Here is a 15458-nt window from a genome sequence, read left to right on the forward strand (position 1 = left end):
ATCATTCTTGTCAGTATACCAATAACACTGCTAGTTCTCTAGTCTTAAAGAATAAAACATTTTCTCTTGACTCTGTTTTCCTTACCAGTTATCACTCCCTTTTGTTCTTTTTCTGCAGCAAACTACTAACTTGTTTGTACACATCATCTCTATTCTCTCTTCCTTGTTCTTAAATCTACTTTAATCAGATTTCAGCTAATAAAACTGTTACTAGTGACTTCCATGTTACTGAATCCAGTGGTCAGTTCTTTCTCTTCATCCTACTTGAACTATCAACAACCATTGTCATTTTATACTTCCTCTTCCTGGGTATGCTTTCTTTACGTCAGGGCCTAAAGGATGTCAGTCATTCCCATTTCTCCTTGTTAGTCATCTTTGTTGGTTACTCTTTCACTCAGAATGTTGAAGTGTCTCACAATTCAGTCATTGGAACTCTTCTTTCTGTACTGTACTTCTACTTGTAATTAGAATTAAAGAATTTCCCCCCACACTACAGCTTTTTTCTTAGAAAGTGTAGATGATAGAAAATAAAATGAAATAATGCTATTTTAAAACTATCTTTCAGACTTTCAGACCCCATTTCAAAACTTGCAATGGCCCTTTGGGGGATTAACCTCTAGTGGCAAGGGTTTGAAAAGTAAATAAGGCTGTTTTATCTGAAGATCATTGTGTTATATAATACAATGTAGTTATTCTTAGAGAGTGATAGAAGATGGGTATTGTATTTCTTATATCTCATAAACCTTAAAGATATATTTTTAAAACATTTTATTTATTTATTTACTTATTTGACAGATAGAGAGGCAGGCAGATAGAGACGGGGAAGCAGGCTCCCTGCTGAGCAGAGAGCCCGAAGCGGGGCTCTATCCCAGGATGCTGGGATCATGACCAGAGCTGAAAGCAGAGGCTTTAACCCACTGAGCCACCCAGGCGCCCCAACCTTAAAGATATTTTTAAAAGGAATTCTATATGAGCTTGGCCAGTGTGTTGGCATTATTTTATGTAGCCTCAAACATGTCCATATAAATGACTGCAAAGGATGAAATTCAAGAATGAGCATTATGAAAAGATTCTGTATCAAATCAAGTTTTAGAGTCTATAAAACATAAGAGCAAATGTGTTTGATACATAACATTTGAGAAATATGGTTAAAAAGTAAGTTTAAGGCACTTAAAATACTACTACCTAAATACTAAACTAAATGTAGTTTATATTTTGAAATCTTGTCTTCTAGTCTTTATGCAGTTTAATAATGCTGTGATCCTGTAATTACCTGTATTTTGCCCTTAGCATAATACAAACATCCATGTTCTCACAATTTTTTAAAATGCACATCATGTTTAGGAATTACACTATATATAGCCCATCTCATGGATTCCTTTGTCCTGAACATTTGGGTTTTGATTATTTTTATTTACATTTATTTTTATTTTTTGCTTTTTTGGATAAAGCTGCAGTGAGCATCCTTTGCATAATTTATTTTTCTGTTTTAGGATTACTTCCTTAGGATAGATTGCCAGAAGTGGAGTTACTGGGTCAGAGGGTATGAACTTACGAACTTTTTTCCTTTAAAAAAAAAATAAAATAAAAATTTTTTAATTTGTTCCCCAGTTGATTTATATTCATTGTGCAAAATGAAAATCATAATGATTATACTTGGTACCTGTCAAAAAAACATGTCTTAAGGCAGGGTTCTATGATCAGAGAAGTTTGGGAAATTCCTACAGTAAATAAGCCTCTTTATCTTGGTTTATCTCAGTATTTCCAAAACTTAATTGATAATTGAATAGTTTTTAATGATACACTTCATAAAATTTTCTGGAAGTTTTATGAAAGTTATAGTTTATGAACTGATCTAAAATTAAAAATCATTTTAATGGTTAAATTATGTTTTATTGGTAAAAGCAACTAAATTATAAAGTTTAATTCTAAAATTATTTTTTAAAAGATTAAAATAAAGCTGTGTACTGTGTGATTTTTGTGTATGTCTTTATAAAGTCTTAATTTTAACATTTTAAACTTTCTACTGATTCCTAAAGAACATCTTAATATCTCAATAGCATCAAATACTTTTTACAGTCTTTAATGAAATTTGGAATATAGACATAGAACATAAAAGTGGGAGATAATGTAGACTGTACAAACCTTTCTTCTCCCCCCCCCCATTTTTCCCTACAGAATGTGAAATCCTTTGCATCTTCTGATAGTCTAGCCAAGGTCCAAGAAGTAGCAAGCTGGCTTTTGGAAATGAATCAGGAACTGCTCTCTGTGGGCAGCAAAAGACGACGAACTGGAGGTTCTCTGAGAGGTAACCCTTCCTCAAGCCAGGCAGATGAGGAACAGATGAATCGTGTGGTTGAGGAGGAACAGCAGCAGCAACAGCTAAGACAACAAGAGGAGGAGCACACTGCAAGGAATGGTGAAGTTGTTGGAGCAGAACCGAGACCTGGAGACCAAAATGATTCCCAGCAAGGACAATTGGAAGAAAACAATAATCGATTCATTTCAGTAGATGAGGACTCCTCAGGGAACCAAGAAGAGCAAGAAGAAGATGAAGAACATGCTGGTGAACAAGATGAGGAGGAGGAAGAGGAAGAGGAAATGGACCAGGAGAGTGATGATTTTGATCAATCTGATGACAGTAGCAGAGAAGATGAACATACACATAGTAACAGTGTCACAAACTCCACTAGTATCGTGGACCTGCCTATTCACCAACTCTCCTCCCCATTCTATACAAAGACAACAAAAGTGAGTATATTTAGTCTGCCATTGTAAAACATTTACCTATCCATGTTAATTGTAATGAAACTTTCCTCACAGTCTTTGTTATTACCACAAAATTAATCTTCAGATGTGTAATAATAAAATGAACTAAGTTTTGTTTTATGGAAGGTATTAGAAATAGAAGTATTGGTAATGGGACAATCTTATTACAGATAGAGGGGAGGTAATTGATTTTATTACTATGAAAAATCATTAATACCGAATTTTATTATAAATTTTGTCCCTGTGATGGGTTAGTAGTTTCTGTGTAGTAGAGAGGGTTGGTGTGAAATATGATTTGTGTAATCAAGTAGCAAAGAATCTTTTTTTATTTATAAAATGCAGGAGGTTGGGGTGGGCTTTGTATTCACAGGTATTACTCCAAGGCAAAAGTTACTGTCAAATTTCTGCCACTACTTCCCTTATTTGCAGTTTTCATTTTCCTTCCCATCTTAGAAGACCTTTCTGTTGTATATGCCTCCTTATCTCATTCAGCTAGTGGTAGCCCATGGAGTTAGCCATAGATATGTATTTTGTTTTTGTTTTTAGAGAGAGAGAGTGCATGCATGCACAGCTGGGTGTTGGGGGGAGGGGAAGAAGGAGAGGAAGAAAGAGAATCTTAAGTTCTTTGCCCAGCATGGAGCCCAACACTGGGGCTCAATCTCAGGACCCTGAGATCATGACCTGAGCTCAATCAAGAGTTGATGCTTACCTGACTGAGCTGGATGCTTAACTGACTGAGTTGGGTGCTTAACTGAATGAGCCACCTAGGCACCCCTTAGCCATAGGCCCGTTTTAAAAGGGGGATAATTAGACTCCTATCTAAACCAGAGACATCAACTGGTGATTGATCTAGTGCTGAGAAAAAATTCTGTTGGATGTAGTCCTTTGAGGCTATACCAGAGAATAAGGACTGGAATATACTATGACTGCTTCCCAGTATTATCTTTGCTACTAGATAGTCCGGGAGGTCCTGAAATGTTGAAGTCTGTCTGAGATGGAAGGAGGAAGTGATTGGGCAACTGCAGTAAATTTGAATTGCCAGTGCTTTTTCTTTGGAATGGCATGGGAGCTTCTTTCTTCAAAATATTCTTGAATGTTATATCCCTTAAAATTATGGTTATGATAAGAGACAGGGATTGTGGAGAAAAAGAAGCACCATTATTTCTCTCACTCCCCAGTCTTTCTATTGTATTCTTCCTGCCGCTCTTTCCCCATCAAATTATAGTTAAAATGAAATGATGTAGTACCTGGGCTTTGCTTCAAAATATTCCTAAAGGGGAGAAAAGGAAAGAGTGTATAGATTGGCCATGAGTTGCTAATTATTGAATCTGGGTTGCAGAGATCGGGTGGTTCATGGGTATTTTTCTGTATGGTTTTTAAAGTATGTTTAAAATGTTCCATAAATTGAAACATTTTTAAGTTGTAAAGAATATGAATCTACACATACGGTCCCCAGAAGATGATAAGGTTGGAAATAGGAGTTTTCTTTATATACCTTGGTCTCGTTGACTAGATCCTAATTAAGTCAAGAAAGTGCTGACTTCTCTACATTGAATTTTATTTTCTTTGTATTTTGGTGCCATTGAAATTACAGGAAATTCAATAAAACATCATGTACTTTTGCTGGAGTTAGAATTTATTTTAATCAATATTTTAGGCAGTGTTGCTATCTACTGGTCTATTTAAAGAGGAGAAAAAGTAAAAAGAATTATACTCAGAATGAATGAGGTATGTAGCTCAACTTTTATCCTTTTTCTACCCCCCTCAGGCTTCTACGCTCATATATCTTTATGTTTGCATGCTTTTTGGTTCTTTATCATTTTAAAATTAGATAAAAATCATGACTATTCATGTAGAGTAGACTTACAAGTTAAACAGTTCTTTGGAATGGAACATTTTAATTCAAATAATAGCTTATTTTATAGATATTAAAATAATGTCCATAGTAGTTTGTCCTCTTACTCTTATTTGCTTATTTTTAAATTTATAGTGAATTATCGATTTAGCCCAATAACAATGTACAAACAGATATAATATCATCTCCTTTAATGTAACTTGACCTGGAATAAAAAAGTCTCAGGTTTAATAGGTTTAATATTTGAATTGCTGTATCATTTTTGCTTAAGGTTGTGAAACTTAAAACTCTTTCTAAAACATTATCCCTAGTTTCCCTAGCCTTTTTGCAAGTTTAGATTTTACTTAGTTGGTTTGATCTAAGTAGAAGTTAGCTTCTGTAGTGGTTTATATTCATTCTGCCATCTCTGTCTCAAGGTGTTGAAGTAGTGCTTTGAATCTCAGCCAGATGGCTCTACCACTAATAGTTATAGTCCTGTTTTTTTGGTAAGGCTAAGACCTTTTATAACGTAGTCCACCCAAATTTTATCCCCCAGATCTCTTGATTTCTCTCCGTCAAGGTTACTACATCAAAAGATGGGGTTTGTGTCTCTCTTTTTTCTGAGGGTTCAGGTTGGGGAGTGGGGTTTAGCATTTTATTGCATTATCTTCTTTAAGAAAGAAGTTTTATCAAAACTAAGCCTTGTTGAGCAAAGCAAAGCTATCAGTGAGTTCTGCTGTATAATTAAAAACAAGAAAGCCAGCTAGATAAAACATATCTTTTTCCAAAAGGAGAAGTCATCAGATTGTTCTGTAGGAAAACTATGAGTATACAGATTTGACAGATGCTTTATCATCCCCCCCCCTTTCAAGATGAACCTGTAAACAGAACTTTTAGATATGTCTTATACAGTTATCTGGTTACCTTCTTAAAAACAGAGTAACAATTTTAAATCAGTTTTTTCTAGTGTCTCTTGAGTCATGAATGCAAATTATTGTGTTGTACATACAAGGCCAAAGACATAGACTGAGTACTAGTGACAGCAGGAAGAGATGTATGTATGTGCATAAGTGTTTATGTATGTATGTACGTATGTATTCTTGTGCACACACTTGATATATTGTTTATCTTGAGGTCATTTTCCTGCACAAATACGATGCCCTTCTACAAAGACTTATTTCAGGTCGAAATTGGCCCATTTTCCCTTTTCTCTCTTCCTGGGGCTCTTCTTTAGGATTATTCCCAGAGTACTTTATTTTTTCACCAACACTTTAAAGATGTCGTCTGTTACTTCATTGCTTCTAAAGAAAATGTCAGTCACCCATCTATATAAATCTTCTAAATATAGAAAATAAGGAAGAGCTCTCATTATTTCAAAGACTTTATTTTGGAGCAGCTTTAAATTCTTTATCATTATAAACAGAAAACACTTCTACAGACATTACCCTAGGCCACAGTTTAAGTCTTCTTAAGTTGTAAAGTTTAAGTCTTCTTAAACTGTGACTTTTGAGAATAGTAGAGGTATAAAAATCATTTAAAAGTACTCCTTTTGGGGTGCCTGGGTGGCTCAGTGGGTTAAAGCCTCTGCCTTTGGCTTAGGTCTGATCTCAGGGTCCTGGGATCAAGCCCCACATAAGGCTCTCTGCTCAGCAGGGAGCCTTTTTCCTCCTCTCTCTCTGCCTGCCTCTCAGCCTACTCGTGAGCTCTATCTGTCAAATAAATAAATAAAATCTTTAAAAATAAATAAATAAAAATATTCCCCCCTTTTTTCATGTTAATATGGGTTTAGCCATAGTTTACCCAACATAGCTTTCAAGTTTTGTTTTGGTTTGTTTTGTTTGCAGTTTCTTAAACGTTCCCTTTGGACAGTTATACTTATTTATTGGTCATTCCTGAACATGCTGTTTCTCAAATATGATATTAATGAGAAAAAGCATTTTTGGTTCTTCCTCGCATTGGTCTTTTCTTTGAAAACAATTGAAATTATCAAAATTCTTAGGACATCTTTTTTTTTTTCCCCCTCTAGTCACCAAAGATTTGTTCATATGGGAGACTGTGCAATAATATGCATTAGAAATTTCAGACCATCTTAATGTTAAAAGTCGAGGGTACTGGCAGTCAAGTCAAGTCAAGCTTATTTATTAAGTCCATACTGTTTGCAAGTCCCTATGATAGATAAGTAAATAGAAGGTACAGAGAGGCCAAATGATTCACCCAAAAATCACACTGTAAGTGACCAGAGATTTTAATCCAGATCTGACTAATTTCAAACAAAACAAAGCAAAACAAAACAAAAAAATCCCAGCCCTTTCTTTCCAAATTCTACCATAGGGAAGGAAGTTGGCAAACATTACTACGTAAGATTTTATTCTTAATAAAATTAAGAATAAATTTTATTCTTAATTCCCTTTCTACAGACTTATATTAAAAAAGATCTTGTTTTCTAAAGAGATGCCTAGCCCATACTTAAGAATCCTTTTATGCGGGGCGCCTGGGTGGCTCAGTGGGTTAAAGCCACTGTCTTCGGCTGAGGTCATGATCTCAGGGTCCCAGGATCAAGCCCCTCATCAGGCTCTCTGCTCAGTGGGGAGCCTACTCTCCCCCGCCCCCCGTCTCTGCCTGCCTCTCTGCCTACTTGTGATCTCTGTCTGTCAAATAAATAAATAAAATCTTAAAAAAAAAAAAAAGAGTCAAGTGTCTTAAAAAAAAAAAAAGAATCCTTTTATGTTTAATGCGGAGTGGCAACTCATTTTCTGCTAAAATGAAAAGCAGATAAAATTACTATTAGGCCAAGTCTTGTAGCCTTCTGAAATTTTTGTGAAGAGAACTATGTTTGAGCACCAATTTCTGCTTTTTCCATGCCTCTCTTGTTTCCTTCCATCTTTCTCACATAGTTTCATTCCTTACCTCAAATCAGTCAATTTTTTCCCCCATCCCCATTGTTCGATTTCCCCTGGCAACTAAACGTTTTTTTTTTTTTTTTAATCTTTTTTGAGTCAAATTAAAAATGTCTATTAAAATAGATAAAAGTCTGAGGCTTTTTCTTGTCTCTAGGTTCTAAATAATAGAGAAATTAGGCACAAGGATCACTAGCTGATCAAGAGATCAGAGTAATAGTTGTGTTTCTAGTCTCCCCCCTCCAACCACTCCTTTGAACCAGAGCTCATAGGAAACTTTGTAGGACAATGTGGCTAACATCTGAAATCTAACAGGCTCTAAATTCTACCCTGTTGTAGGTAGAGTTTTAGTGAGCGGCGGCTGCTTCAGCAATCCTTCACCTTGTCTTGTTCTTGTTAAGACAAAGAACTTAAATTCAAATTCTCTTAGGTGTAAACACATCCAGAGAACAAGTGCTATGTAAGGTAGTTATTTCTATGGAGCTAAAAACATCCATTTTTTAAAAATTCATCCAATCATTCATACTGCTTTACTCATTGTCAAGCACATGACATTATAGCCTGGTACAAACAGAAACCTAAGCAAAGATGCTATTAACGTTTTTAAACATTCCCACTCCTAATCTCACAGAATACACTTCATTCCTCACAGCAGATACAATCTGTGTATTTTTTTAATGATCTTTAGAGTTCAGTCATCCTATCGCCCTCTAGTGGAAATAAATAGAAACCGAGAAATAGAGAAATACTTTAAAGAGTACACTTGTGGACTGGGAACATACTGAATAAGCTGAGCCCATCTCTGATCAAACTAAAACTAACACTAAAAATATGCCATAAATTTTCAAGGGGATGCTTTCACAGATCTTCCCAGTTGATAGGGATGTACCATTTCCTTTAGATAGAATTTGCCAAGTTTCTCAGAACTTTGTTCTTTAAAAAATCAATATGTTTAAATGCTTTGTGAATCTTGTAATTGGATGCTAAAGTGAATTTTAGTTTATCAATTTCTAATTAATTCCTGTAAGTGCAGTTTTAAGAATGTTTGTTGACATTATTTTAAACCGTAATAGGTCTAAATGTTAATCATGTTTAAGTCTGTATCTGCACTGCCAAGTAACTAAAGATTATTTTAATTTTGGATTTTCATTCTATACCAAAAAACAAAACAAAACAAAGCAAAGCAAACAAACCAATCTTCCTGTAGAATGGAGAATTAAAAAAAATTTTAATAGTGTTCCATTGGTTTTTGCCTTATGCCAATGATAAATTTCTCTGAAGTCTCCACAAATAGTTATCCTCAAAATGTTCCTGATGTAAATTGTTTCATATGTGTATAATTACGATGACCTGATCTATGTTAATATTGTGTTTGTTGGTGATGGGGAAGATGGTATGAAGAGGATAAAAGAGTATACTGGATTCTGTTTTCACTTTGGCAAGTGAAAATTATGTCTTAAGCTCTCATCCTTTCCCCAAGCCTCATCTCTCCATTTCCAGCTGTCTCTTGGGCTCAGTGATCCACTGAAAGCTAAAATTACTATTTCTTTCTTCATACCAATTTTTTATGTTCCTCCCTGGATTTTCTAGTCTCTGTTAATATCCTGATCGTGTAGTCATTTGGTGGAAAAGGGGTTTGACTTTTTCTTATCATCTAAGCCTATTGGTCTGTGGAAGAGTTTAACAGAGTAGAATACTTGATCTTCCTTTTATTTACCCTAGGTGCTTGCTTATAAGATCCAAATTGGAGAGTAAATGTTTAAAAATGTTAACAGCAGGGATGCCTGGGTGGCTCAGTGGGTTAAAGCATCTGCCTTTGGCTCAGGTCATGATCCCAGGACCCTGGGATCTGGCTCTCTGCTCAGCAGGGAGCCTGCTTCTCCCTCTCTCTCTGCCTGCCTCTCTGCCTACTTGTAATCTCTGTCTGTCAAATAAATAAATAAAATCTTAAAAAAAAAAATGTTAACAGGATCTTTACTTAGGTTTCTGTTTGTACCAGGCTGTAATACCATGTTCTTGACAATGAATAAAGTAGTATGAATGACTGGTTGAATTTTTTAAAAATGAATTTTTTAGCTCCATAGAAATAAGTAAATATCTTGTGGCCAATGTCCCACTAATGAAGTCAAATCTGTACATGGACATTTGAAGTCTTTCATACTCTTACCATGGTGTTTTTCTACTTGATTTCATTTCCATGCCTCCACTTGCTTTTTAATGATCCCTGCTTCTCTCCAGCTAGCCAGAGCCTTCAAAACCCAGGTCAGATTGCATTTCTATTTTTATAGCTTCTTAAAATTAGAAAAGTCATTAAATCAGTTGTTGGCTTAATGTACAGTTCAATTGGTATTGCCTTGTGACTTTCTCGGTAGGTTTTTGTCTTGAATTGACATTTATTTCTTTTGTTTTTTTTGAACAGTAGAAATTTGATGTATTTGTCTCCAGTGCTGACTTAGATTGAGAGTTACAATTCACAAATTTTAATGTGAACAATTCTCATTTCACCTCTTAAGGTGGACCCAGGCTAGACTGTAAGTTATAAATAGGAATGCCATTAAGTTTAGATTAAAATTCAAATATTCAATATAAAGATAGTTACACAGAGGAATGTTAATAATACAAGTAGCCATTCTAGAGTAAGACTCTCCTGAAAAGTTAAAATCCCAATTTAAGAACCATGTTGCTAATGATGCAGAAATTAGTCTATTACCATTAACAGTCATCTTTTTGAAGAAAATTTAACAGCAGGAAAATGCTTAAAAATAAAACGTTTACTAAAAATGTAGGACTCAAAACTGTGTATACAATATGATCCTGATTATAAGAAATACACATTAACCTGTATATACATGGAAGAAGACCAGAAAGAAAACTAATGCTAAGAATTCTCTCTGAATATGGTTGAGTTATTTCTATTGCATATTATATACTTTTCAGAATTTCCTAAGCCTGCTACAACAAGCATATATTACTGTGATTTCTTAAGAAAAAAACTGTATCACCTGGAAACCAATTCTTACTTTATTTAGTCTTTTTGGAAAACTTCCATAATGATGATGCTCCAATGGATGATTGGACAGAAAGGATCCCTCATAAGGAAGGGCATTATATAGTGATCTCTTTATGAAAATGCAACTGAATATAGTGGAAAAGACAATGAACTCTTTAAGAAGAGTTCTTTGGGTAACCAGTTCTTCATATCTCCAGAACTCAGGTGCCACCCTGACAGTTTTCTAAGGTCAACTTCCCACATTGTTATGAGTAACAATTAGTATGATGGCATCTTTTCTTGTTTTTAAGACATTTATTTACTGTGTAGCTTCTTTATAGAGTCACTTAGAGTAGCCTTGAAAGCACTTTTGGCTGTCCATTAAAGATGAAAATCATCTATTTCAAAATCTTTGTGTGAGCAATTTCAGTCTTTTAAAACATACTTCCAGAGTGCTTTACCAGGAAGTCACCAGTGCTTTTCCTCCCATCCTCTGTTCCCAACCCCTATTTCTTCAAACTAAGTAATATATATAAACTGCTTAGGTTTCCCATCCTAATTTTAAGTCTCCTGAAATAGAATCTGAATTGGAGGGAACATTTGAGATCACCAATTCCAAACCTGTGCCAGTGGCTTTACCAATAGTCTTGGGTTTAAAAATGAAGTCATCACGGAAAAAAACCTACAGTGTGAATTAATGTTTTTAGACAGTTCTTTATGTTTACGTCTATTACTTTTCTTTGGTCCTTGTTCTATCTTGAGCAGTTGACAGCCCTTCTTATAAAAGAAGGCTGCCATCATATTCATCCATCATCTTTTCTCCAGATTGAATCCCTTCAATGAGTTTTTAAGGGTCACCATCCTTGTAGCTCTTCTCTGTACAAGTTAACTCTTGAACTGCCCTGTCCCATAGTTAGTGTGGTACTGCTGGCATGCTGTAGAGCCAGACTGTCAGCTATTCTTATTCTGAACCTCATCAATACAGTTGAAAATAGCATTGATAATGATAATAATAATGATAATAAACCATTTATTGAACACTATTTACTGTGTGCTAGGACACTGTGCTAAATTCTTTCCATACATAATCTCGTTTAATCTTAATAGTCCTGATGTGTAAGTTCTAATTTTTATCCCTATATCAGAGATGAGAAACAAGTGAATAGAGAGGTAAAGTAATTCATCAATGGTCAGTCAGCTGATTAGTAGTAGTGGAACTAGGATTTGAACCCAGATCTCATTCTGGATCCAGGCTGCAGTTTTGTTAAAATTTGAAAGGTCAGTGAAACAGTAATTTTTGGAGGAAGTAGGCTATCAAATAACTCTTAAAGCCACCACGCTGACATCTGTTTTCATGCTACCAAAAGTTAACTTCTGCTCCCATGGCATATTTATTATGAGTCATACCACACTGTATTAAAATTGCTTGCTGCCTCCCTCCTATGCAAGTTCTTTGATTTCTTACTTATCTTGCCTAATAGTATTTATCATGTATAAGATGCCCCAATACCTAATAATTTGTTAGTAAATAATTAGTGAATAAATTTTTACATATTACTTATCTTGACCACATGGATACATATTTTGCATGACAATGGTCAATGTATACACCGTTTTGTATTCCTGCTTCTTGCAACATTTATGTGCAGGTTTTTGTGTAGCCACAAGTTTTCAGCTCCTTTGGGTAAATACCAGCAAGCGTGATTGCTGGATCATACGGTAAGAGTATGTATAATTTTGTTAGAAACTGCCGAACTATCTTTCAGAGTGGCTATACCATTTTGCGTTTCTACCACCAATAAGTGAAAGCTCCTGTTGCCAGCTTTTGTTGTCAGTGTTTTGGATTGTGGCCATTCTAATAGGTGTGTAGTGATATCTCATTGTAGTTTTAATTTGAAATTTTGTAATGACATATGATCAATATCTTTTCATATGCTTTTGCCATCTTTGTTGAGGTGTCTGTTTAGACCTTTTTTTGCCCATCTTTTAATTGGGTTGATCATTTATTTATTGTTGAATTTTAAGAGTTCTTCATATATTTGGTTAGCAGGCCTCTATCATATTGTTTCTTGCAAATATTTTCTCCCAGTCAATGGCTCGTGTTCTCATTCTCTTGACATTATCTTTCACAGAACGGAAGTTTTTAACTTTAATGAAGTCCAGGTTATCAATAATTTCTTTCATAGATTGTGCATTTATTTGGTGTTGTATCTAAAAAGTTCTCACTGTACCTGCCAAAACCTCATCTACATTTTCTTCTGTGTTATATTCTAGGAGTTTTCTAGTTTGTGTTTTACCTTTAGGTCTGTGATCCATTTTCAATTAAGTTTTACATGTGTATGTCCAGTTGTAATGGCACTGTTTGTTGAACAGACGATCTTGCCTTATTGTATTGCCTTTGTTTCTGTGCCAAAGATTAGTTGGGTTTATTTATGTAGGTCAGTTTTGGGGCTATTATGTTCCTTCTTTGTTTGTTTGTTTCTTGTATCCATAACATTTTTCCGGGGTAACTTGCGGAAGTCATCTTTGGGTAGCTCTTCTCTGTTGAATCACAACCCTAGTGTATAGTGTGGGTAGGTGATATTAAGCAGAGTATGTGCTAAAAAGAACAGCGGGTAAGAAAAGCTGTCTATCTGCTCTTTCTTTCTCACTAGGCATAGTTCTTGGGCTCATCCACTAACCTCCTTGAGCCTCAGTTTCTTCACCATTAAACAGGAATAGAGTAGCTGTTCTTACTGCAAAGTGTTGTATGGAAGTTTAAATGAGATGATAAAAGTGATATGCTTTGCAGATTTTTAAAAGCTATGCAAACATATGTGATCATTTTTATTGTCCTTATCTCCATATTAGGTGACATGATGATAATCGAGGCGGAGATTTATCCAGTGTTCTTTGTATATTTTTTCTTAATTCATTTATTGATAGGGTTTCTTTTTTTCCAGTCAAGACATGCATTTTTGTCCTTGTGATCAGTGAGGGATTCCTTCTAAAATGATAAGAGGTGAACCTACGTGTGGTTAAGTTCTTTATGGCAGATTTCAAGATCTACTTATCATGGAGAAATGCTTAAGAAAGCAAGTTTGGAAAGGAAAATGAGGATATTTTGTTCCTTTGATCTGTCTGTTCTTCTACCAGTACCACCCTGTCTGGCTTACTGTAGCTTTTAGTGATCTTGAAATTGGGTGGTGTCAGTCTTACTTTGTTCTTCTCCTTTAATATTGAGTTGGCCCTTCTGGGTCATTGGCCTCTCCATATAAATTTTAGAGTCATCTTGTCAATATCCACAAAATAACTTGCTGGGATTTTAATTGGGATTATATTGAATCTGTAGATCAGATCAACCTGATCTACAGATTGGGAAGAACTGACATCTGGACAATACTAAGTCTTCCTATCCAAGAACATGGACTGTCTCTTTATGTAATTGGCTCCTCTTTGATATCTTTTATTAGAATTTTGTAGTTTCCCTCATACAGCTTTTGAACATATTTTGTTTAAAAGTATTTCATTTTGGGGGGTTCTAATGTAAAAGGTAAAGTATTTTTAATTTCAAATTTGCTGGTTCATTGCTGTTGTATAGGAAAGTGATTGACTTTTGTATATTAACTCTGTATCCTACATCCTTACTCTAATTGCTTATTAGTTCCAAGAGTTTCTTTCTTGATTCTTTTTGATTTTCAGCATAGATGGCTATGTCATATATGAAAAAAGGCAGTTTTATTTATTCCTTCATAATCTGCATACCCTTTATTTCCTTCTCTTGTTTTACTGCAGTAATTAGGACTTCTGTATGATGTTGAAAAGTAGTAGTGAGAAAGAACAACCTTGCCTTATTCCTGATCTTAGTAGGAAAGTTTCTTACCATTAAGTATAGTACTAGCTGTTGGGTTTTTGTAGATGTTTATCCAGTTGGGGAATTTTCCCTCAATTTCTAGTAGGTAAAAGCCCTTCTTTTATTCTTTTAAAGACAATTATTATATGTATGATATATATAGAAAATTCAAAAACTTTCTCATTTCCTTCATCTTGTTTCAACCCTACTGTACCTCGGCAAGAGAGGTTTGTTTGATATTTCTGGGCATAGAGGAATTTAGGTTACTTTGATACCTTTGCTTAAGCTTTTTCTTCATTTTTTACTTTTATTTATTTATTTTTACTTAAATTCAGTTGATTAATGTACAGTGTATTATTAGTTTCAGAGGTAGAGTTTAGTATTCATCTGTCTTATATAATACCTAGTACTCATTACATCATGCACCCTCCTTAATGTCCATCACCCAGTTACCCCATCCCCCAACCCTCTCCCCTCCAGCAACCCTCAGTTTTTCCCTATGATTAAGAGTCCTTATTTTCCTCATCTTTTAAATGTCTTTTTCACTCTATAGCCTCTTGCAAATGTCTGTCCTCTTTAGGATCCATTTCAAAGCTCACCTGCTTTAAGAATATTTCACAGATGGGACGCCTGGGTGGCCCATTGGGTTAAGCCTCTGCCTTTGCAGGTCATGATCTTAGGGTCCTGGGATCCAGCTCTCTGCTCAGCAGGGGGCCTGCTCCCCCCGCCCCCCGCCTACCTCTCTGCCTACTTGTGATCTCTGTAAAATAAATAAATAAAATCTTAAAAAAAAAAAATATTTCACAGAACTCTGAGCCAAATCTGTATCTCCATTAATTCTTTGTTCTTATATTGTGGTAATTATAGTCAGCTTTTTTCCTAAAATTTGTATATATTTAGATTGTTGATAGGCATGATTCTCTAAGTTTCTCTTCTGTCTTACAGGACTGTGTACTTTGCATATAGAAAAGCTTAAAAAATTGAATTGAACTTAAAGAAAACAAAATCTTTATGTATTTTTGCAAACCTTGGTTTAATCCTGTTTCACTTACTGTGAACATTTACAGGTTTTTTAAACCTAAGTATAAAACTTTATATTTGTCGCTTTTAGATTTTCTAGTTTACTGTTTTCCATTG

At 35.0% G+C, this 15458-nt stretch overlaps 1 protein-coding gene across 3 annotated transcripts in view; it reads left to right on the forward strand.

The window, feature by feature from the left end:
- Positions 1–15458, forward strand: part of FBXW7 (F-box and WD repeat domain containing 7) — a 228522-nt gene that overhangs the window by 132827 nt on the left and 80237 nt on the right. For 2 of the 3 annotated variants that reach the window (XM_032855518.1, XM_032855517.1), the window contains one exon: positions 2179–2751. In XM_032855518.1, the coding sequence (XP_032711409.1) occupies positions 2248–2751 (504 nt within the window). In that variant the 5' untranslated portion in view covers positions 2179–2247. Of the gene's footprint in view, positions 1–1493; positions 1544–2178; positions 2752–15458 lie in introns of all 3 variants that reach the window. The other variant, XM_032855516.1, reaches the window with a different exon arrangement.

Source organism: Lontra canadensis, unplaced genomic scaffold (genome assembly GCF_010015895.1).
Source record: "Lontra canadensis isolate GAN:19392208 unplaced genomic scaffold, GSC_riverotter_1.0 scaffold10, whole genome shotgun sequence".
Taxonomy (NCBI): Eukaryota; Metazoa; Chordata; class Mammalia; order Carnivora; family Mustelidae; genus Lontra; species Lontra canadensis.